At 40.4% G+C, this 24293-nt stretch overlaps 1 protein-coding gene across 1 annotated transcript in view; it reads left to right on the forward strand.

Moving 5' to 3' along the window:
- The window catches only part of DOCK1 (dedicator of cytokinesis 1), a gene marked incomplete at its 5' end in the record, with an annotated part of 272626 nt that overhangs the window by 139063 nt on the left and 109270 nt on the right, over nt 1-24293 (forward strand). The window contains one exon of the mRNA XM_080347839.1: nt 18924-19025. Within this exon, the coding sequence (XP_080203965.1) occupies nt 18924-19025 (102 nt within the window). The remainder of the gene's footprint in view (nt 1-18923; nt 19026-24293) is intronic.

The following is a 24293-nucleotide window of genomic DNA, read 5'->3' on the forward strand; positions in this document are numbered from 1 at the left end:
TGTCCTTCGTTGGTATAAGTACGAGCAGGATTTAGACCTTTCTCTTCATTTCCTTTGTAAGAAAAATATAACAGCAGGTTTTACCAGCTAAAGCTGAGATTTGGAGTTCCAGTTGGATACTGTCTCATTAGGAATCCAAATTGCTGGGGTGTTAATTTATCATCCATACCAAGAAAGAAGTCCTAATTTTATTTGGATTGTAGGCCTTTATTTTAATTTTATTATTAATTTTTTTTTTTCATTTTCACTGTGTTTACAGTTCAGAAAAGTTCATTTTCAGTACACAAATGGTTTTGGGAAGGGAACTAAACATACTTGCTTGTTCTCCTAAGGACGGGAGTTACGAACGGGTCTCTGGTGGTGTGTACGAGCTGTGGAATCACTTACCTAATAAAGATGTTCCCGCAGATGCAGACTTCTGCACCAGTGAAATTATCATGCAGCCTGTACGGTTCGGAAATAAATGAGGGTCTGGGAGACCGTGATGTATGATACCCTAAATGGCTGCATTTTGTTCATCTTTGAAAGGCAGTTTAGCTTGTCGTCATTACTGATGATTTGTGCTTTTATAGCCCTTCTTTTTGCATTTCAGAAATCCTTTGTGCCCATCTGAATAATAAATCACCGTGTTTGATTTGTTCAGTAAGAGCAAATGCGAAATTACATTCTTATTAAGATGTCTTGAGAAACTCTAAGTGTGGGTAAGATTTTTTTTTTAAAGGGATATTATGCCAACTTTTTAAACATTTTGTTTTGTCTTACTTTATTACCTTTCCAAATCCCAGGGTTATATCTGCAACTGCTTAATGCAAAGGGAGAAATACTGCCCTGTTTAAAAATAAAATATCTGATCATACCTTTGATTACCTTCAAACAAAACGCTTCAGATTTAATGAAATCTGGAAGGAGCATGAATTCCATCTTAGAATTCAAGTTATGGACTGAAGAAGGGCAGATGTAACCAATCATAAGGAGAGTTTCATTTGCTTTTCGCTGGGATTATATATTATTTATACAACACTGATTTCATTACGAGGAGGATTTGATGCAACTTTTCTGTCAAACCGCAGAACCGTTCAATGATATAAGGTAATTCAAATTTCAATATGGCATAAAAATACAGACTTTTATGTGCTTTTACATGTTGTTTGAAGGCTGGAAGCCCAGGCAGCAGTCTGGCACTAATGCGTAATAATTAACAGAAAAAACAAGCTAAAATATAATGTACGAAACAAGTGGAGAATTAAAATCATACAAAATTATGTAAGAGCGAAAAAAGTGAACAGTGCAAATGGTCAGAAGTAAATGGAATGCGTTATTTCTATCAGTGCTCTGAGTCTAAACCAAAATGAAGTATTTTGTCCGTAATGTTCAGAAGTGGACTCTTTAGTGTCGTTTCCAAATCCCGTATGCGGGCACTCAAATGGAATTGCCCTCAGTAATTTTGGATGATGGCAGCGAAGGAACACAGACACAAAGAGGCAGGTCGCCTTTAGCCATATGCTCGCAATTAAAAGTTGCTGGTCCCTTGTTTAATGAGCGCCGTGATGAAGAGCTCTGCTGGTACGATGTGATGGCCACCACAAAGGTAAAAGATTACTATGCAGATCCAAAAAAGATCATTTCACAGCCTGTTTGCTGCTCTGGGAAGGCAAAAGTTCTGTGTGGTTTTGATCACTGTGGCCTTTCTAACCCAATTTCTTACTGCGGAATGAGTAATTAAACAACAGCGTCTTATTTGGGATTTAATTGAACATATTTTTGTATCCACCGTATATTTCTTGATAGTTTAAAGGTTAATGTCATAGTGCGGCTTGCAAATTAGTGTAGTAACACACTGCCATAGTCCAACATGTATTAAAAAATCAAACCAAACCAGTGCCTTTTGTTTGAATTCAAAACCACTTTGTTAACGCAGGTGTTAATGCATTTAGTAGCACATCACATTGGAAGACCTGGAAGAACGTAGGCTTAGCAAAAGATTCCCAAATATAGCATTGCTAGTACTAATGTCAAATATTTGTGTAGAAAAATAATACGTTAAGCTTTGAGTAGTACCAACGCTCCAGCTTTTTTGTAAAATAACCTTGGAACTTCAGCATTTGCAAATAGGGGTATGCTCAATTTATGGTTGCGTGTGCGAAGACTTAATTCTTTTAGGTATTAAAATGTTTACGACTAAGCTTTACCTTAGGAATATAAGAAGTGATTTTGAAAAGTCTGAAAATCCTAAAAGCACAAAATGTTTGAATAAGTTGTGTTATGCAGCGGTGATAAATCTGGGCAGCCTGATAATGACATTAAACGAGTTTACGATTGACAGTGAAGTCCTTAATCCTTGGGCTGTGGCTCTCTGGAACACAGTCCAATAAAAACGGCTCTGTCCATGTTAAAAACCATTAAAAGTAGCACCACATTTTGATTTTCTTCAATTTTTAATCAAGTTCAGCACTTTAAATACTAATACTTAGCGACAGTTGTGGAGCATAATTAGCACGTGCTTTAAATCCGAGGGGTGTCAGTCAATATTGGGGTAAAGCCCAATGATTAATGTCGCTGTCAGGGAGGAGATGCGGGTGCTGGGGTTCAAAGCAGGAACCTCATGTTTAGGTATCTCCCCATCCTTCCTTTCTCTGTGTCCTCACCCCCCCTTCTGGCCAAGCCTCGATGGGGACCTTTGTTGAAGTTATTGCTTCTTGACTCCAAATGCAACTCATTCATCGAACCATCTTGTCTCAGAATTGGTGCAGCCCCTTGCTGGACTTCTGCAGCTTCAACTTCCATCGCTCGCTACATTTAAAAAATAAATGCGTAAATTAAAAGTATCTTCTAATTTTTGCTTGAAATTCATCTCCTATTAGCTTTGGCAGCTGCCTTCTGGTTTTGATACTGTGAATTTGTGAGTGACAGCTGTGCACTCTTTTCATCCAGCACCTCTGAGCATTTGTAAACCTCAGTCTTTTAAATCCTCCCTCTGCCTTCTTGGAAGGATCTGGGACTTGGTGGCCCCTTCTCAGGAGGCAGCTTCTCCATCCCCTTGTTGTACAGTCACAGAGTGGTTCCGGTTGGAAGGGACCTTTTGAGGACCATCTAGTCCCACAGGTCCACTATGGACAGGAAAATCTGTCACCAAACCAGGTTGCTCCAAGTCCTGTCCAACCTTGACCTTGGACACATCTGATGGGCATCCAACCTGTCCCAGGGTCTCACCACCTTCATCCTAAAGAATTTCTTTATATCTAACCTAAACCTACCGCCTTTCAGTTGAAAACCATCACCCCTCGTCCTGTCACTACATGTCCTGCCAAGAGTCTCTCTCCATCTCTCTGATAAACCCCTTTAAATATTGAAAAGCTGCAAGAAGGTCTCCCCAGAGCCTGCTCTTCTCCGGGCTGTCATTTTGGTTGCCCTGCCCTCTACCTTCTGCCATCTACGTCCCCCTTGAGCTATGGAGGCTGCATTTATTTATCAAAGTCAGTTTTGCTTCTCTCTGAGATGATATAAATCAAAGATTTCATTGAAGGGCAGTAGTAAACATCGCTGGAACTTTATTTGTGGGCTAAGTTTTTACTCAGGATGATGAGCTGGGATGATGAGCTAACGAGGTTTGTTTTGATGTATGTCGTTATTTCACATCAATTACCAGATGACAGATAAGATCTGCAGCAATTCATTATCTAAAGAAGGAGCTTGATATCCTGTGCGAAAGCTGAAGGTGATGCTAAAGGGACAGATAGTGGCTGACACATCATGTCACACACATTTTTGTTGGCCGACACAAGGGAAAGCAGAATACTTGTACATGTGAATTTTTCCATTTAATAAGGAACAACAACAACAAGTTTTATTAATTCACAGGGATGCAACGAGTATTTTCCTTTTATTTATGCATATTTATCACTTGGCTTGAATTGTAAACATATTAATTCCTGCTTACCGGTTAATGACTTTGGGTAATGTTTGTACTCGGTTTGTGCAGAAATTGTCCATATGCCTCACATTTGCTTATAGGAATAGACTTAATCAGGTCTGCTTCCTTCACCCGGAAAGACATTTTGTCTTACTCTAAGTTGTTTTTTCTAAGGTATTTTTAAAGCACTCTTGAAAAGAAAAATCCTTAAAATTACCTTCTCAACAGATAATGAGTATTTTTTTCAGCCATACAATAGGAGATACTTATTGTTTTCAAGAGTTACTTTTGCCAAATGTCAGGAGTGGGTTGAGTGTTGCAGGTTCGACCATAACTCAGGGTTGGTTCAGTTTTCTGCCCCAAAATAAAGTAGTTCTGATGGTATTAAAGGCATAGACTTTCTGTCAGGAAAAATACTTTCAAAATGATGATATTATTGTATTCAGGTAGGAATAGATCACTGCACTCATGTTTCGAGACCTAAAGAGGGGCTCTGGGATTAATTTGGATATTTGAGATCTTTCACGTATCTTCTTCTTTCTTTTTCTTTTCTTCTCTTTTGTATTTTTAGTATCTCTAAATAATTGTATCATATAGAAATATAGTGTCATATATTCTATCAGATTTTAATGATATGGCAGTTCTATTATTTTGAAATATTGGAAAAGACGATGGGTGGTAAACCTGTTTATATCTGTATCATGAAGAAAGTGGTTGACACACCAAATTGAACAGTGTTTTTAGTGGAACATAAAACCCCGTAATTTTTCTTAGGAAAATAACAAACTAACCCCACATCCGCTTCCTCTGATGGTTGATCTGGATAACCCACGGCACTCGGGTGTGGAAGTGCAGACCTCGCAGCTCCGCTCTCACGGCCCTCGTGTCCGTCGGTGTTTTCAGGATTGTTCCTTGCAAAGAAGTAAGTTAATCTGCTTCAAAAGTATTATCGATATCCAAACACTAACATGGTTCGAGCTTTCCAAAATAATCCAGGGTTCAGCAGGACTGAAGCAGGTTTGTGATTTGAGAATGGAAGGTTTCAATAGATAAGCCTTTTTTTTATGTGTACACGCTCGAGTGGGACAATTTTACTGCTCCTGTTTGCAATTTACTTTTTGAGAATTATTTTAAAAAGATCTGAAGAAGAAATAAGCTTGCGTTATTTTGAACTAATGAAAGCCATGCAGTGTTTTGCACAGGTCTGTGCGTGCTAAGGCAGGAAGAGTATGATTTTTGTCTAAGCCTTTCCCTGCATCCTTTGAGATTCCCATGGCAATATCAAGTGACTTTTTAGCATTCAGTGTAGAGAAAGATGTTCCAAAAGAGAGCTAATTTTTGGTTTTGAATGGACTTGGGGACCGGACAGTTGTATACAACGCATGAGTTTAATGCATCTTCAGACTAATGTTTTCCATTTCGCTAATAAAGCTCTTCCACTCACAATCTTTTATTATACTCTTTACTTTGGGTGGTCCTTTCCTTGGCCTGTTTTGCTAAGGAGGTAGTTCTCAAACTTTCCTCTTCCACATTTGCAAGCTTTAATGTACAATGTTATTGTATTTTTCCTCTCTGCTGTTTGACTGTCTGAGCTTTGGTCCAAGGGCATCAGTTCTGACTTCCAGCTTTTCTTTCACGCTCTCAACGGTGAAAATATGAGCCGTATTTATACAAGGTACACAGAGCTGTTAATCCAGAGCTGGACCCGCTGGGATCAGGGACTGTGCAAAGCAGCAAAGCAAAGAGGAGCAGCACACCCACAGTTTTCAGTAACGTTTTGTGAGTATATATGAGAAAGAAGACGGAACTGAACTCAAACACAGGTGTAAAACCAGAAAGCTGCAGCCCATCTTTGGCCTGGTTACCGTCTCCTTTGTCCCCAGCAGAAGATGCTCAGATGGCCGGTGCTGCTGCTTTATTCAGATGTGATGACTTGCAGCCTGCATTATAAAAAATACAAGGTTTTTTCTGCCCTCAGCTTTGTTGCCGTATTATAGCCGTATGAAGAAGTGTTATGCGCATAAATATGTGGATTATCATGAAAATTTTAATTAAATGACTAAATAGGAAGTAAAGATGGCAGGGGAGGCAGTGTTGCTAAGTTAAATTAATTCCATATAGCTTTTGCTTCAGCTTGTGCACTGGTTTTAGTTTTACTTATTCTTTCTTAATATTTCTTATGTAATTTGAACATGTATCAAAGCTGCTGCTTTGCCTCAGTTGTCCTGGTTTGAATGTCCTTCACCTCATCAGAGAAGTCTTAGGTTTTCATGACTGGGATGGGAAGTCCCAGGTGAGTCTGAACAAGGAGCTGCATGTCAGAAAATGTAAAAGAGATTCTGCTTAGTACATTGTTACTGCCCAGCTGGATTTCTGGGAGTAAAAAGGGAGAAAGGAGTGAGCATCAGGGGTGGTGAGGGGCTGGAAGACGCTGCCCAGAGAGGTGGTGGATGAACCATCCCTGGGGACATCCCAGGCCAGGCTGGATGGGGCTCTGAGCAACCTGAGCTGGTGAAGATGTCCCTGCTCATGGCAGGGGGGGCACTGGGGGAGCTGGGAAGGTCCCTTCAACACAAACCACAGAATCCCAGAGTGTCAGGGGTTGGAAGGGCCCTGGAAAGCTCATCCAGTGCAATCCCCCCATGGAGCAGGAACACCCAGATGAGGTTACACAGGAAGGTGTCCAGGCGGGTTGGAATGTCTGCACAGAAGGAGACTCCACAACCCCCCTGGGCAGCCTGGGCCAGGCTCTGACACCCTCACCTCCAACAAGTTTCTTCTCATATTGAAGTGGAACCTCCTGTGTTCCAGTTTGCACCCATTGCCCCTTGTCCTGTCCCTGGTTGTCACCAGAAGAGCCTGGCTGCATCCTCCTGACACTCACCCTTTATATATTTATAAACCATTCTATGACATTGGCGTATGTGCACCCAGAGCCTCGAGAAGAGAAGCTGAGAGGGGATTTTATCAATGCCGATCAATATCTCCAGGGTGGGTGTCAGAGGATGGACCAGACTCTGTTCAGTGGTGCCCAGTGACAGGATGAGGGGCAGCGGGCACAGACTGAAACACAGGAGGCTCCATCTGAATATGAGGAGAAACTTCTTCACTTTGAGGTGGCAGAGCCTGGCCCAGGCTGCCCAGAGAGGCTGTGGAGTCTCCTTCTCTGAGACATTCAAACCCGCCTGGACCCACCTGTGTGATCTGCTCTGTGACCCTGCGTGAGCAGGTGGGTTGGACTGGATGATCTCCAGAGGTCCCTTCAACCCAACCAGCCTGTGATTCTGTGACAAGGACACAAACTGCACGAGCTGAGCTCTGCGGGGCCAACCAGCCCCTTGGGCTGCTGGAGAACCTGGGCTGTGCTTTGGAACGGTTTAAGTCACTGATTTTAATCTTGCTGGTTTGGATTTAATTTTAATTGCTTTTTCAAAGAGAGATTAATTCTCATTTAGGTGTGGATATGTAATTAAAAAAGATCTCTTGACTTAAGTTGCTTTTGTTAAGCACATGCACAGGCTGTGTGTTTGTGAAAGCAATTACATAGTTGAATATACATCTAATCCTGTTCTTAATGTTTAAGTGTTATTGTGCTAGAAAATGATAAATGACTTCTTATTTGGGAGGAGATTTACTTTTTTCCCCTTATGATTTCTGGCAAGATGATATTGGAAGGAAAAAGAAATTCAATTATAAATCAACATTTATTTCAGCAGTGTAAAACCAGCACTTGTAAATGCTTTGCTATGAGGTGAATATATTGAGTGTGTTGGATGTCATCAGGAAAATTATCAAAACATGTTTTACACTTTAGTCACAATGAGTTACTCAATACCAAAGGCATTCCCTAAAATGCTTTTGGTGGTTTTTCGTAGCACTGCAAGCACAGGGAAACCTGAATTAGCTTCATCTGGAACCAGCAGAGCTTTATGAACAAATATTCCCTCTTGGCCCCATGCCGAAACTGAATGGAAAAGGGAAAAGAGTTGTCCTGGTTTTAAAATGTTCAGTTTGTTTCTTATCTTCCCAGTAGATGTTATTCAGCTGAAATAAGTGGAGTAAACTGAATTTAAAAACAAAAATCTGTGTGTGTGCAGAAGAAGCTCCTGTGGTCGTAACCGATCTCATTACTTTGTAAGATGTACGTGGAGGTGCAGGCTGCTTGCTTTGGTTCGGTGGTTTGGTTCCCTTAAAATAGACCTTTCAAAATTGATTTATTCCAACCGATTGGTTATTTAAGTCTTCATTCTTTTCACGTATTCAAAATACTTTTTTCAAAGAAATGCATTTCAGTTTAACGCTGTTAGAATTCATCCTTTTTATTCACGCGAGTTAGTGCTTCTCTCATTGCTGTTGATTCTTACCCTGAGGATCGTCAGGAGGGTCGAAAGCAGAAATCGCCTCCCGGTACCCGCTGTGCCCGCGGCTCAGTGCGTGCTGTGTTCTTAGTGACATCTGCTGCCTTACACTTGCACGGTGCCTGATGAAATCACAGGATCCCAGAGTGTCAGGGGTTGGAGGGACCTGGAAAGCTCATCCAGTGCAATCCCCCCATGGAGCAGGAACACCCAGATGAGGTTACACAGGAAGGTGTCCAGGCGGGTTGGAATGTCTGCACAGAAGGAGACTCCACAACCCCCTGGGCAGCCTGGGCCAGGCTCTGCCACCCTCACCCCCAACAAGTTTCTTCCCAAATTTAAGTGGAACCTCCTGTGTTCCAGTTTGTACCCATTGCCCCTTGTCCTATCACTGGTTGTCACCCAGAAGAGCCTGGCTCCATCCTCCTGACACTCCCCCTTTCCATATTGATCCCCAGGAATGAGTCACCCCTCAGTCTCCTCTTCTCCAAGCTCTCAAACGTCCCTGCTCATACCCGAAATCCGGAGGGTTCCGTAGAGGATCGTGTAGCTGGGGCTTGTGGTCCCGCTTGGGCTCTGTTGTGGTCCCGCTTGGGCTCTGTTGTGCTCCTGCCAGGAGTTTCGTGTTCCCTTTCATGCTGTTTGATGTTGAGATTGGCCCCAAATCAGAAAAGCACCAGCCCAGTTTGTGCTTAACCCAGCTGAGAGTCTCTTTTTGTGTCAGATTTCTGAGTTTTGTCGCACTATTGCTGCAGTAGGGAAAGTATAAAAGACCCGTTTATCAGCAGCATCCTTTTGGAGCATATTATGTTCAGCTTTTGGGTCGTCATTCCAAATAGCAATAAAAAAAGTTTTAATTAATTTAGTTTTCCACGATATAAATGTTCAGCTCTTCTTTTGCTTAGATTACATACTATAGATTGCTTTTGTAGTCTTTTCGTGGAGTGTCTTTGAGCTTTGATGCTCCTCTTGGTGCTGTACATTGTTTAGCAATAGGTTGTCTGAAAGAATCCCCAAAGCATTCTGAGTTTAATAAGAAATAAAATTCAAATTTAATAATGTTATGGGGAAGAATTGTGTCATTCTTGGAGGCGCAACGCACATATTATTGTTTTAATGTTCTGCAGGTTCTTCCTTGTTTCCTTTAATTAAATGCAAAGTTCTAAGCAGGTCTGTATGCTTATGAAATATAGACATGGCTGCTTCTCAGAATACCTGTAGAAAGCTTCTTATCCAGCCTGTTGGAAAGTATTTACATCTGAATTTCTGTCTTTTCTGTGTCTGAAAGGAAACACCACTGAGTTTTTCCTCTGCTCCTGGCAAACCTTGCAGACCTTCTCTAAAATATAACAAGCTGAAGAAATTACATATGAAGTACGATTGCCCATGCAAGAGGCAACCTACATATACATATATATACATATATATATATATATGATAAAGAGAAAACTTTCCAGTAGCCATTTCCCGTATGGTAATGTTGCATTTGTGGCTCTGTGATGGGAAAAATGGGTTTTCTCAGTCATTTGGCGAATCGTATTAATCTTTTCAGCTCCTCTTGGCTGTCAATATTGATACAGAAAGTCTAACTTCAAATGTAACTTGTCTAGGGATCGTATTTCTTTTATTTACCATAATGGCACGTGGATTTGTATAAATACTATTAATTTGGCTGCTACACCGTGAAATATCACAGGAAGTTGAACTTAAGTTAGAAAAGTCATAGTAAAGGAGTGGGCTGTTCTCTCTATTTAATCAGTTTTCCCACTCCTTGGGGAGGAGGGAACAAGAACGTTGTCTGTAATGGGGTTTTCATTTTGATAACATGCAAATGACTTTATTTTCACACCGATGAGAGCGTTGCAGCAATTCCTGGCTGCAAGGGCTGGACCTTCTGCAGCACCGAAATCTGAGCAGCACATCATCAGAACCCACCTCCCCATTGCACCCAATGTACCCCAAACCTAACCGAACAGCCCCAAAATCAAGGCAGAAATTAGTTAAAAAACGCAAAAGCTTCCCCTAAGTGACCTCTTCTTGCACGTTCATTTTAAATCCAAGGATATGTAAACTGTGTGTTGCTATCAATTAAATTTTGGTTGCACCTATTTCTGCTCTCTCAAACTTGCTGAGGCCCTCGATAGATCAGTTGCTGAATGTTTAATGTCACAGTATTTTCTGTCAAAAAAAAAGCGCACCAAAAGTAGAATAATTTGTCTTAAAAATGGCTGTTGCTTTTAAGAGAGTGTTAATCTGGCAGGATCACTTGTCTTGTATTTAAAACATAATGTATCTTCCTGCAGGGTTCTCATGATTTGTCATAGGGACACATTACTGCAAGACGATATCCATAATACCTGTAGGCTACCACTGAAATTACTCAAGTGCAGTCATTCTTCACGTAGGATGCTAATTATCTTAAATTGTCTTGTCTTTTGTCTTTGCAAAACTTAAATTTTTAGCTGGTCTGCATCAACCCCATTGTAGTTTATTTATGTGGCTTTTAATTCTGGTCGCATTTGGTAGGTAAAATTGTCCTTCTGCTCGCATTAACTAACATTGTGGTTTGCAGATATCTTCAACCATGAGTGAAGTTTTGTGCTGTAGGATCCGTAACCATCAAAACCAAATAATCCGCTAACTTCATTTTTATTTTAGCTCTTTGGTGACTTGTTTGCTCCAGAGAAAGTTCAGCTTGTTTTCCTTGTCATTTATCTGACATTGAGTGCCAGAGCAGATATGTCTGTCATTTTGTGAGCTCTTCAGAGGATGATAATAATTATTGTAGTTAAATTAACTTCCTAACAATAATGTGAAGAAAGTAAGACATCATTTTGTGTTGGGAAATTCAAAATAAACAAGATGAAAGGCTTTTCCCAGGGTAGGGAAGGTTCACATTACCGTCAGGAATTTGTTATTGCCATATTAAATCTGTACCGAGACGAGGGCACTTTCTGTTCCCACTCATTTCTGTGGGCTCTTGGTTTGTGTTTCTGTCATTCTCTGATGCTGGGAGATGCTTTTGAGTGGTTCCCCGGACACTGAAACGGTTGATGGGGATTTTGGAAACGTACAGATCAAATTAATGCACATGCGCATGAAGATGTTGATTCACTGAGCTTTATTCCAAGTCCCAAAATAAGCAGCAGATAATGTCACTGGTACCTGAATTAGAGAGCAAAGATTCACCGTGTGCATTTGAACTTTGGAGATGAGCTGTGACCAGTCAGCTGGAATTATATAGAAGAAAATTCCAGTTTATAAGAGCAATTTAAAGGGAAGAACAAAATCTTGCTTTGTCCACGGCGGTGGGAACATCACCTGCTTTATCTATTAGACAAACTGTGACAGCAACACGGACAAAAACATCATTAAATGCATTCGGGGACAGTGGGTAAAGCTTAAACCCAATGGTACCGGTCCAGATTCCTGCATCTTTTTAGCAGATGTATAAATATCAGTGCACATCTCTCTGCTCTGCTGTGAGTTGTGTCTTTGAAGCCTTACTCAAAGGTTACTCCTCTGCATGGGGCTCTGTGGAAACTGCTCCTCAGATAGGGACCGATGCTCTTGTTTGTTCTGCCTCTTGTCTTTCCCAATGTGTCCCGACATCACCCGAGTGGTGTGAAAAGCTTAATGCCAATTACAATAAAAGTAATTCTAAATCCCAAAATCTAGATCTTACAGCCCAAATTCTCTGCTGCACGGTTGCAAAATTCTCTAAGCATATATTTTGTGTGGCTTTTCCCTTTTATATTTTCTTTTACTGTTTGAATACCAGCCAAACCCATAAATACTGTTGTTTTGTGTATTGTGTTAGTATTAATAGAAGTGTGAAGCCCAGTACCTGAGACAGATTTATCGAGGGCAGTTCTCTGGATTCTCAGTGGGATAATTTGTAGTAAAGCAGGGGGAGAAAAGAGGTGGGGGAAGGCAATTGCGTTTAGAAACCGAAAAATAAATGGAGTGACCTTCAGAAATCTTAAGCACTGTGATATCCATTGATATCCATGCTGTTTAATACTGAGACTGCGGAGAACTTTTTAAAGCGAAGCATTTTTGGCTAAAATGGACTTCTTTGAAAAAGAGCCTTAGGAAAATGATAAATGGAGGTGTTAAAACGGCTCATTAATTTTTTGCTTGCCTCTTACGAAAGTTGGTGCAAAGTGCTTCCAAAGTAGGGAACGCTTTGTGTATATTCTCATTGTGCGTAGCATCACATTTCTAATAAATAAGCCTTTTGCAAAAGGTGTTTCAGTTGAGATATCGTGATCTCGGGTTCTGGTTTTGATCTATGTGAAGATCCTTTTTTACTGTTCTTGCCAGAGAAGTTTGTGGTATTTTTTTCCTGTGGTTTGGGGATATAGGATTTTTCCTTCAAATGAAACAATAATCAGGATTTTGCTTGTTCAGAATCAATTTAGAAGCGTTAGATCAGAACCGTAGCGCTGTTTCAGGTGGATATTTTCAGCTGGTTGAATATATTTTCACCTGGCTGGAGCTCACAAAGGTTGGGAAGGATTTGGAACCTGCTGCTTCCGAATTGGGGGAAGGTGGCTGTAGGTTTTGTTTTCCTGGCACTTGAGAGTTGAAAGACATTTGGAAACCTTTAGACAAAGATTTCTTGCTAAGAACCAGCTTTTCCAAACAAAATACCTTCCAAAATAAATACATAATTACGGTACTTCAGTGGGGCTTTTTTCTCTGCAGTTCTCAAACTAGTTTGTACAGTAAAACATGAAGCAGCAAGCTGAAAAAAACATACCTTTGTTGCCTTTATTTTACATCCACAAAGTTGTTTTGTTAATTGCAAGAGCTTTTATTGACTTAAAATGCATCTCAGGAAGTTTTCGCTTAGCGGGGTCGTGCAGGGGCTCAGCCCTCTCTCTAGTGTTCTCTTTTATGGAAAACGCCTAATTTGTGTTGTTCGTAAGAGCTTATGGATGCGGCAGTTCTCACCAAAGGGGCTGGAGACTGCAGGGAGGTGTGGGAAGGGTTGAGCAGATCCTGGTCTGATGGTCCCCAAAATGGGGAGAATTGGGAGCCTGTGACTTGTGGCAGCAGAAGGATGAGCACAGGGATGAACGGGGAGGCCTTGGGGGGACATGGAGATGTCAGAGGCAGGTTCTTCGTTGCACTTGTCCTCCATCCTTGGAGGTTTCAAGACCCAAGGGGGTTTCCGACCCTGGAGCTGCCCTGCCTAGGCAGGCTGGAGGAGAAGCCTCCTCAGGTTCCTCAGCCTACGTCATTGTCCCCGTGGCAGTCTTAGCACACCTAAATACTATCCTTTCATGGCCCACCCATGGAAATTGAACATTTCTTTAGATCTTTTGCTCTTTTGAGGAAAATCAGCTAAATTTACATTATTTTCTCTTTTGTAACTTAGCCAGTCAGGAAATAGTAATCATCATTGAAGTCTTGACAAAGATTTCCTTTTAAAACAAGTTTTCTATTGATTGGTAGCGATCGAACCGTCACAGATCAAATCTAGATCTGTAAAGTATGTTTTGAGTTGAGATATGCAAGCCTAAGTAAGCAAATATTCACCTATAAACTTCCATATCAGTCTCGTCAATTCTGAATGGACCTACAGGGAATCGAGTTGACCTAAATGAGGTTTCTACTAGACAGGAACTAGCGAAGCACCAAGCTGCTTCAATCCGGTTGGGTAAAAGTAAGTTTGTCAGCTAAAAATACCTTAGTAGATCTTGCTTCATTTTCAAAAAGATGCCTTTGTAATAATGGTTTTGGTGGTAGGAAAAAAAACCAACCCAAACATTTATCACTCACATTATTACAAACATGAACTTGTTTCTCGAAGGAAAAAGACTCACATGTTTTATTCCTTCCATTTACTCGTGTTCAAGGAGGTAGGATTTGGCCTAAGGAAATGGGAAAGTGATGAATGTTAAGATTTTGCGCTTGTTTACATTCTGCTGCTGTATCCGTGAAATAACTTTCTCTCTAAAGGTGCGACTGAATTTGCTGTCAGATTTTCTATTACAGGAAAAGAAGTGTTTGTTTTAATACTATGAGAAATATATGTGTGATTTTATATACATATATATGTATCTTTAGGGGTGTTTTACTTTGTTTTATGATTCCTGTCCTTGCTCATATAATGATGTGGGTAGAGGCCCCGCTGGCAGAAGCTGAAGGAACCTGCGTCAAACTGCTTTAGGTGCTGTATGGACGTATAGGACACAGGGGTGGCTGTGGGTCCATCTGCCGGGCCCTGGCCAGCGACTGGTCCTTGAGCACAGTCCAGAAGAGCCCGTCAGCACAAATTGGGTGTTTTGCTCCTGGGTAACTGCATCACGTTCATACAAAGTGATCCCTATTCCTGGTTTGGCTTATTTGCTGTTGGGTCTTAAACTTCATCATGAGCTTTCGTTGATGCTTGTGGTGATGTGACCTGGAACCTATGTCGATTTATTTCAACTGGTAGCTAATGGTGAGCTGTGTGCTACGGGGTTGTGATATGTTATACAATGTAAAGTATTCAGTTCCAGCAGGACAGGGAACTGCTGCAGAGAGTCCAGCGCAGCCACCAAGATGCTGCAGGGAGTGGAGCATCTCCCGTGTGAGGAAAGGCTGAGGGAGCTGGGGCTCTGGAGCTGGACAAGAGGACACTGAGGGGGGACTCATTCCTGGGGATCAATATGGAAAGGGGGAGTGTCAGGAGGATGGAGCCAGGCTCTGCTGGTGACAACCAGTGATAGGACAAGGGGCAATGGGTACAAACTGGAACACAGGAGGTTCCACTTAAATGTGAGAAGAAACTTGTTCATGGTGAGGGTGTCAGAGCCTAAGATGAGCCTTTCCTTTCCTTTCCTTTCCTTTCCTTTCCTTCCCTTCCCTTCCCTTCCCTTCCCCTTCCCCTTCCCCTTCCCCTTCCCCTTCCCCTTCCCCTTTCCCCTTCCCCTTTCCCCTTTCCCCTTTCCCCTTTCCCCTTTCCCCTTTCCCCTTTCCCCTTTCCCCTTTCCCCTTTCTCTTTCCTTTCTCTTTCCTTTCTCTTTCCTTTCTTTCCTCCCTTTCCCTTTCTTTCCCTTTCCCTTTCCCTTTCCCTTTCCCTTTCCCTTCCCCATGGCTTTGCTTTGGGAATTTATCCTAAATTCCCTCTTGCCTCAGTGTACCTGGTTGGAAAATAAAGAATTAATCCAGCGCCTCCACTTTTGGGCAGGAGGGACATTAATTGTATTAAACTACTTACAAAGTGCGTTAGATGCGCTTCCATAGTATGATGTGTAGTAATTATCTTAGTCACTATGTGATTACCTCATTTCTGAGCTTTGCAAGTTAAGGATGTGAAAGGGCTTTCGGTACAAACCTTGACACTATTTCAGTGAATAAATAGCTGATAATTGCCCATGGCAATGCCAAGCGCCCCGTATTGCCCTTGCAGCACTTGCTGTATAAACAGAGGTTTGCAATTACTCCTACAGTTAAAATTGAAATTGATTTTTTAGGGAATGAGATTCTTCTTTTTCCTGTTTATTGTTTGGACTCATGTGCTCCCAAATATGACAATGGTCTCCGAATCCAACTAAAGATTAAAAATCAACTTAAGGTTAAAATTTAATAATGTTGTTAGCTCTTGCTAAATGGTTAATAGGCCATATTAAAAACACCTACAGTACAAATATTGCCTAAAATAATTACAATTTTTTATTAACGTGGTAATTAAGAGCATGCTGGCTGCAAATGATACCTCAGTAAGTACAAAGAAAATGATGAAAAGTAAGGAGATGTGCTTTTCTGTAATACTAAATAGATTTTCCTAACCAGCAGGGGCATGAACACTATTTAGCAGGTGGGAATCTGAAGATAAATGTTGTTGGGAGGATGTCTGTGTGTGTAATGCAACGGAGGCTTAAAGGAACGACACGATATCAAAGAAGACAAAGTTTTTTATTACCAAGATAATACTAAGATGAGCATGATTTATTTTTTTTAATGCAGAGAAACAGGAAGAAATGTTGATTAACTTGTCAAGGACCCTGAAACGTTGTGCTTGGCACCACTTTGGGGGCTCAGCATAAGCTGAAATGGCAACATTTAGCACGTTTTTATCATTTGTTTTAACAGCATTCCCTCACATTCACGTGTCACTTGTATTTCCAAGCTTGTTTATGTTTCTCTATTAATCTTTGTCTCCAGCAACCATTCCAGGTTTTTAACAAGCTTTCATATTTTCATTTTCACGTGGAAATCGAGTGTTTAAACACCAGGCATTAAACTTTCATGTAGCCTTTCCAATGCTCACCATGCTAATTAAGAACAGATTCTTCTGTAATTATGTCTCTCTTCAGGGACTCAACTTTTCCCCAGCTTATGGCGACCATCATAGCAATCACCAGTAGATGTGGAGGAGATGATAATCAAATTCATCCACATCTCCAGCTGCTCCTCTAGCTAAAAAATCCATATTAAAATGTGTTTGAAAGTTGCTTCACAGTCATTTTTTTCACATGCAAAGTTGCCATGATATTTTCCCCGGGTATGAAATTCATCTATTGAGTGCTGCAAATGTGTGTATTAACTTAGATTACTCATCAAACAGGTAGATAAATACAGAAATATGAAGGAAGGTATTTGTCAGTTAGAGAAATGACATTGCTAGAAGGAGGTTTTGACTGCTGGATCATCTAGAAAAGGCTGGATTTGCAAATGTGGGATTGATGTATTCATGTGAAGAAAGGTAAAGATTGGTTGATGTGTTTGCAAAGCAATGGACTTTGTGGGTTATTTGAGTGAGTGTCTAGAAAAAGACACCGTGAGCAAAGCACAGTTTGTCTTCAGCTCTCTGAAGCGTTTATGAACCATGTGCAGGACCTCACGTGAAGTGAGGTTGAATTCATAGATTCACAGAATTGTTTCAGTTGGAAAGACCCTCAGGATCATCGAGTCCAACCATAACGTACCTCCAGCACTAAACCATGTCCCTAAGAACCTCGTCTGAAGGCCTTTTAAACCCCTGCAGGGCTGGTGACTCCAGCACTGCCCTGGGCAGCCTGTTCCAATGCCTGACAACACTTTCCATGAATAATTCTTTCCTACTATTCGATCTCATATCCCGTGGCGCAACTTGAGGCCATTTCCTCTAGTCCTATCAGTTGCGTCCTATCACTAATACCCATCCGCAGCCTAGTCTTAAACAGCCAATCAAAAATATTTATAATGAAACATCGCATTGATTGATGGCATCATTAGGGGAAAGAGGAGTGAAAACGGGCTGTTGAATATTTTCTTGCAGGCATCAGCCCTTTTGCAGTGTCTGCTCTGTAGAGTGCTTGTTAGATGGTGTTTTGACAATTAACGTTTTGAGATTTTTTGAGATGATCCCATCTTATTTACATTTCATAGTAGGAAACGTTATCTTTGTGCCGCCACAGCTTCTCTTCTTGTCATCGTTTGTTATGAAGTTCTTTTGATGTCACGGAACAGCAGCTCGGGTGGCCTTTCCCTTTCATATTCATGCCGATTGCACATGCCTACGAAATCTCATCAGGTTCCTTTGCATCGCGTAGGAAAAATAATGCACGGACAAAGTTGGTTGTGTGGGAGTTGAGCTCTAAACTCCATTACGGAGGAGAAAAGCAAATTCAAGGAGCGCTTACCTGGTGGAGTTGGGGGATTAGGCTGTAAATAAGCGGGCTCATGACACACACAGATAACCTAATGCCGTTTGGTGTTTGATCTCAATTACTTGGACTGATGTAGCAATAAAGATTTTAAATTGCAAGTAACATAGATCTTAAAGGTAACATTAAAAGCTCCCTGCGACACTTGGGGAGGAGAAAAATATCCTGAGATTCTGTCAGGCCATGCATAATAAGCTTGAAAACAGCACAGAAAGGGGAATTTACAATTTTATCTAATCATATAGAGTGTAATTTATTTTCTGAGTAATTCTGCAGATTTTTTTTCCAACTTTTTGTTCTTCATTAAAGACCAGACAAGGTGTGGACTCTAATTACTGTAATCAGCCAACATTATTTAGCAGAGAGTCAGAGAAGGAGGATGGACAAGAGGAATCATTGGTGGGATCTAGTGGCCATGGAGGTGGCTTTACGTTGTCCCTATGATACTTGCACAGACCAGCAGGAGATATTAAACTTTGGTTTTGGCACTTTTTCCATAATTTGAGAGATATTTGTTACTGCTGTTCTGTTTTTATGGAAGTTATTGGGTTTTGGGTTGTTTTTATTTTTCTTTGAAGCATCACAGTATCTGCAAATACCACTCGATGAAATTAAAACTTGGGACTTAACAGTGATGCTCAATATAATGATTTCTAAGGGATTTCTTCCTTGAGCAGACTATTGGCTTCCCAAATGCAAATCCTGATATTGCATGACATTTTTAGGAGTGCTGTTTATTACCTTCCAAAGCCTTTAATGCCTGAGCAATTTTTATATGAAGAATGTGTTGCAGAATCTTCAGTGGAGGTGGCAATAAAACCATGAAATTGGAAATAGAAACTTGTCAAGATTTTTTCTTTCGTTTCTTGACAGAATTTTGCATATGTATTAATGAATTTAAATCATAGAATTATACCCACTGTATTACATGCTGCTCTTTTACATTTTGATAGCAAGTATTATATTGCCTTATCTTAAATAATTATTTGTTTGTATTTTTGTCTTTGATAGGGGAGTTTCGTGGCATGTATGACTGCTATTTTAAGGCAAATGGAGGACTATCACTATGCTCATTTAATCAAGACCTTTGGAAAGATGAGGTCAGATGTTGTGGTAAGTTAAACATATTTTATCTGTTCATAAGAATAACTTGTGTTGTTTTTTGCCTTGTTACCGTTTGTTAAATACACTCGTGAAATGCAAACAAAATGTGTTTGACGTTGCAGATTTAATTTAAGAGTAGTTAATAAAGTGCTATGCAAACAAAGGGCAAAATGAACCTTCCCGCCACACACAAGACGGCAGCTCATCTCTGGAGCCGATCAATACTTTAAAGAGCAAACACTGAGACAGTGGATTTAAGGCAATTAAAAGAAATCATTAGGAAATAGAGGTGCTGAGCTATTACTAAAAATCTGTGTTGTTTAAGGAGAGGGAAAAAAGAAAAGTAGCTTTCCCGAGGAGAGGAACTTTCAGCGTTAAATCTTCCAGATGTGCCAATTTCATTTGTTTAAATAGCTTTACTTACAGATCTGCTCACGCCAAATTTTATACAGAACGTTTTAACCTCAAAGGTGCCCTCCGTTGGTAAATAAGCGATAATAATTGAAATTTGCCTTCTCAGAGTCGTTCGGCAGCCTAACTAAGCCAACAGCACCACTTAATTAGAGGATAATGGAAGGGAGTTTATAGCTGAGGAGCTGGTCTCTCATGACCTGAGGTCTCATGGCCATATGGTGAGCGCACGTTGTGACGGAGCCACCAAGCGTCTTGGCCAAGATCCATCAATTAGTGGATAACCCGAAGCCCGATCAGCTGGTTTACATCCCCTGCTCTGGTTCTCGGGATTCTCTTTGGTGTTTTAGGCAGATTTCACCTGTATTTTAATCCTCAGGTTGGCCTTTATTTAGGCTCCACTCTTCCTTCCAAACCCAACGTAACGAAACTCAAGGTCTTTGTGTAATTTGTTTATGTTTGGACTTTCCCACTTTGTCTTTAACTTCTTATATCCTGCAAGATTTGAGCTCTTTGCCCTGTATCCGTTTCCAGATGAGGTGACGGAGCCCCTGGTGCTTTAATAACTCCGATCTGGAGTTATTAAAGTACAAAGCTGGTGGTTGAGGAGAGTGAAGACAAAGTCCAACTGTGCCTTGCTGCAGAAGGACATCAGAGTATCACAAGGGCTGCTTCCCACTTGCTTCAGGATCTCAGAGAACATCTGTGGATAGTTCTCTTCACTTGGTTTTCCACTATTAACAAAGCATTCCCAAGCTAAATGCAGTTAAGAGAGTGAAAATGATGTTTTTAATGCACAGAAAAGGTGTTAAGGTTAATCAAGCCAAATATTTCTGTAGTTTTAAAGTCATCCAAACCATTTGGCTCTGGAAAAGGCAAACTGATTACAGGGTTTTACATGGGAAAATGTAAAAGCAGTTTGCTCTTAAAACACTTAATGAAAAATTGCAGAGAGAAAAATATTGGTTAGGAATCTGTGGCTGTTCTAATGGCAATAGAAGTGTTTGTTTTAAAGTCTTTCTTTTTTGGTCTAAATTGTCCGAAAAGTGGTCCTGTAGGTTAGATCTTTCTGGTGGAAACAAGGGAGTAATTCTGTTTTGGAAATTTGGCAGGTGGTCTATTTGTAATAGCTTCTTTTAAGAGTTTCATTTAGGTGCCATGCAGTGCACTGGCATATATGAAGAATCACTGATTTATTTCGTCTTGATTCTGTATTTGTCCTTTTCTGTATGTTCTTGGGTTGTATAGCTGGCTTTGCTCTGGACTGTTAAAATCTTATTTTCCATTAGCTATATGGACTGTTTGACTACATGTTTTCCACCAATATGCTGTGGTTTGTATTAGAATATACACTAAGCTGAACTTAGTTGTTGTAATGCTTTGCATGTCTTTAATTAAAATGTACCCTTTTAATGTTTTAATGGTGGTGTTGACTAAATGATAATGTATGTTAATGGGCAATAAATTACGTATTAGCCTGGTAAAACATTAAATGGGTAATATGTTAATGGTAGATAATGCTACTTTAAACTGACTTCAACATGTGAGTATATATATTATATATATTTATATTTATATATTTTTATATACATATTTATATATATATTTATATATATATATATTTATATTTATATATATTTATATATATTATATATATTTATATACATATATAAAGGAAGGTGTGGAATGTTGAGGTATAATGAGGGTATATTGTTAATCCTGTAATAAAAGGAAACTACAGTGCATAAACTATTTTTTCTTATTTAAAAAAAACCCCCACAACTGAGTCATCATTTAGGGCACAAGGATGAAGAAGCAGTGATTTAAAACTGAAACAAGATTAATTCAAGCAGAAATGAATAGGTTTTGCTTGAAAAATAATTACAAGAAGAAGGGAGAACTGAAGTGAAGCTGTAGTTGTTTCTTCACCATTGTTCTTCAGCGTGTGGTTTGCTCAACGAGAAGTTACAAGCCCGCTGTTGGAACTGCTAGAGGAAACTTTATGGCCCGTGTTATGTAGGTGTCAGTTTTAAAATGTTATAATGGTCTTATTTGGCCTCAAAAATCTTAGAAAAGGTGAGGTGGAATGTGCTAAAACCAGTGTTATGTCTCTCTGCGGAATATATTGTTTAGGTTCGTTAAGCTATTTCTGTTCCAAGAGGAATTTCTTGCTGTCAAGCTACCATCATCCTGAGGTGGAATATCATCCGAGATCAGTGAGGTTGTTCCTGGGACGAGCTGATCTGTCTCCCCTTTGCACTTGGTGAAATTTATGTTCAGTTGAGACACATGCGGTACTAATTGCCAAAAAATATACACTAATATTTTGCCACGTGGAGTATCTCAGATGTATTCCTCGTCCTGGAGTCAGTGGAGTATGTGGAATGACAAACTCCACTGTTTTCTGCACCTCTCTTTTTCTTCTTCATCCTTCATATTTTGCACCCCATGGCTTTGGGTTTTCATGTGAGTGTGTACATGGATGAGTATTGTACATCCTTCCAAGACAAGCTTTGACTAACCACCTGCCTACTGACCATCTACCTCTGTCACCATCTGCCCGGTTACAGGGCTGAGCTGTTTCCTTTCTGTAATGTTGGGGAGTTGTGAAGGAGTCCGTCTATTCTGGGTTTTTCTTCCTTGGAATATTCTATAGAATTTGTATTTATAGTTGGAGAGAGATCAGGAGTTCCAGCTCGTCCTTCTTTAGTACAGGTTTTTTATCATTTTCTTTAATGTTCAGAACAATTTGTTCTGCTTCTGGGTATACTGGAAAGCAACACAGCATGAACTGACAGCTTCCCTCTCCATTCCCCCCGAAAAATATCCAGGTTTTGCTCATATCAGGTTAATTCATGGAAAACATTTGCTTCTTTAGAAGATAAAATTCAAAAGAGAGCAATATTATAAATACATCGAATACATGTAAGCGTCAGAAGCTTGTTATTTGGTCAATAATTAGCTCAGTTGTTGTAGAGCATTATCAAAGTACCTCTGTGGAAGTAAAATGTAAATATCGGTAGATTAAAACGTGGAGCTGAATCAGCAAAGTAGGTCAAACCACACGTGGCACAACCTCCGGGGTCAGTAACAAACATGAATCATCAACAAAGTCAATGAGAATTCACCCACCGTCACGTGCAGCTGGATCAGTGACACGTGCAGAGGCTCAACAGCCGAAAACGGTGACAAATACAGAGTTTGCTGCAAGAAATCAGGCAAGTATAGATCTGTACTCATAAAATATTAAGGGAAAAACACCCAGTGAGCTCAAATCCACCCTCTTGGATGGGTGATGACCCTTCCTGTGCTGCCACTTCAATGTTTCGTTTATGCAGCCACGAAGCAGCATCAGTCAGAACATCACCTGGTAGGTGCAGCTCTAATAAAGCACGTGCTGGAGTCACGTCCTGGGCAGCAAAATACACACCGTGATTATTAGAAATTACGGAACTCTTTCACCAAAATACATGAAAAATGAGCAGTAACGTCTGCGGTTTGGTCTCCTAAATGAAGACACGTTTTCCTGAGCCGGTGGAGTGTGTGTCTGGGATGAGTTTTGCCTTACGCAACAGTAACGTCTCATTAACCACCAGCAGCTCCAAATTTTATCTCAATCCTGTTAATGTCAAAACATCTTCACTGATGTTGTGTTGCTGGGAGTGATTTTGGTAAACGAACAGCGGAGTTATTTTATTAGTATTACACATTTTTTTAAAACATGGTTTTTGTGCTCTGTTTGCCCTCTTTGGCCTGGATGTCTTGGGTACCAGTAGCTGGGATGCAGAGCATCCCAAACAACCCCAGTGTTGTGTCCTCAGGATCTCTGCAGCTCCATCCTTCCCACCAGCCGAGAATTTCTGAGCCGGGAGAAACATCTTAACAAAACAAGGGATCCAAACATAAAATGCAATGAACAGGCTGGTTCTCACACGTGAAGAAATGCTTCTGAGCAGCACCTTCATATTCATTTCTCACTGAAAAGGTTACATGAAAAACAGCCTTAGTTAAAAGTCTGGTGAATGTAACATTTTGGGGTTTTTTTTTTGGTAGGCATTTGACATTTTAAAGATAGATGAGATAAATACCATTACTGAGAAGCTGTAGCAAAGGGAAAATATTCTGACCTTGGAATAAAAGTTCATTTTTATCTCTGCGTGAGGTGGATCAAGGACTTTCTGTATTAAGTTCTCTTTTCCCCCCTTTCATCTTTGTCCGAGCATTTGATATGACTCAAAATTGTTAGATAGCAATTATAGATTCCCAAACCACACAAGATGATTTACATTGTAAAGTACATGAGGTTTCTGTTCCGAAGAGATGTTTGTTTATATCTGTGTAGAAACAAATTGGTTTATGCCACTAAATTAACTTTGTTCTGGCTCAGGTTTTCACTGGCAGAAGCAATTACCGCTGCTCCCTTTAGGGACTAAGTCTCTCCTCCTTTCGGGATGGCCAAACCATTGCTGTCATCTATCCCAGCTCAGGGTCATGCCCACCACCACACTTACCTGGATCCCATTTTGAGCTGGATCATATATATATATGTATATTTTAAAATAAATAGATAATGTTGATTCCAGACAAGCAAAAATTTCAGGAGGGTATTCGCAATGGGAGGGAAAACTCATTGACTGACTCCAGGGAGTATTTTAGTGTAATCGCAAGATTAAAATGAATTTCTTAGGTTTTTTCTTCTCTTTCTGTGTACCATTATGCTTTTAACAACATTGCAACATGCACCAGGCATGTGGCGAGCCATGTATGCTGCACAAGAAGACTTTGGGGTTTTTCTATGGTATAGAAAATAAATGATTTGTTTTTTCAGCAGAAACTGCCTTTGGATAACTGGCAAACAAGTGCTTG

Source organism: Nesoenas mayeri (assembly GCF_963082525.1).
Source record: "Nesoenas mayeri genome assembly, chromosome: 7".
Taxonomy (NCBI): domain Eukaryota; kingdom Metazoa; phylum Chordata; class Aves; order Columbiformes; family Columbidae; genus Nesoenas; species Nesoenas mayeri.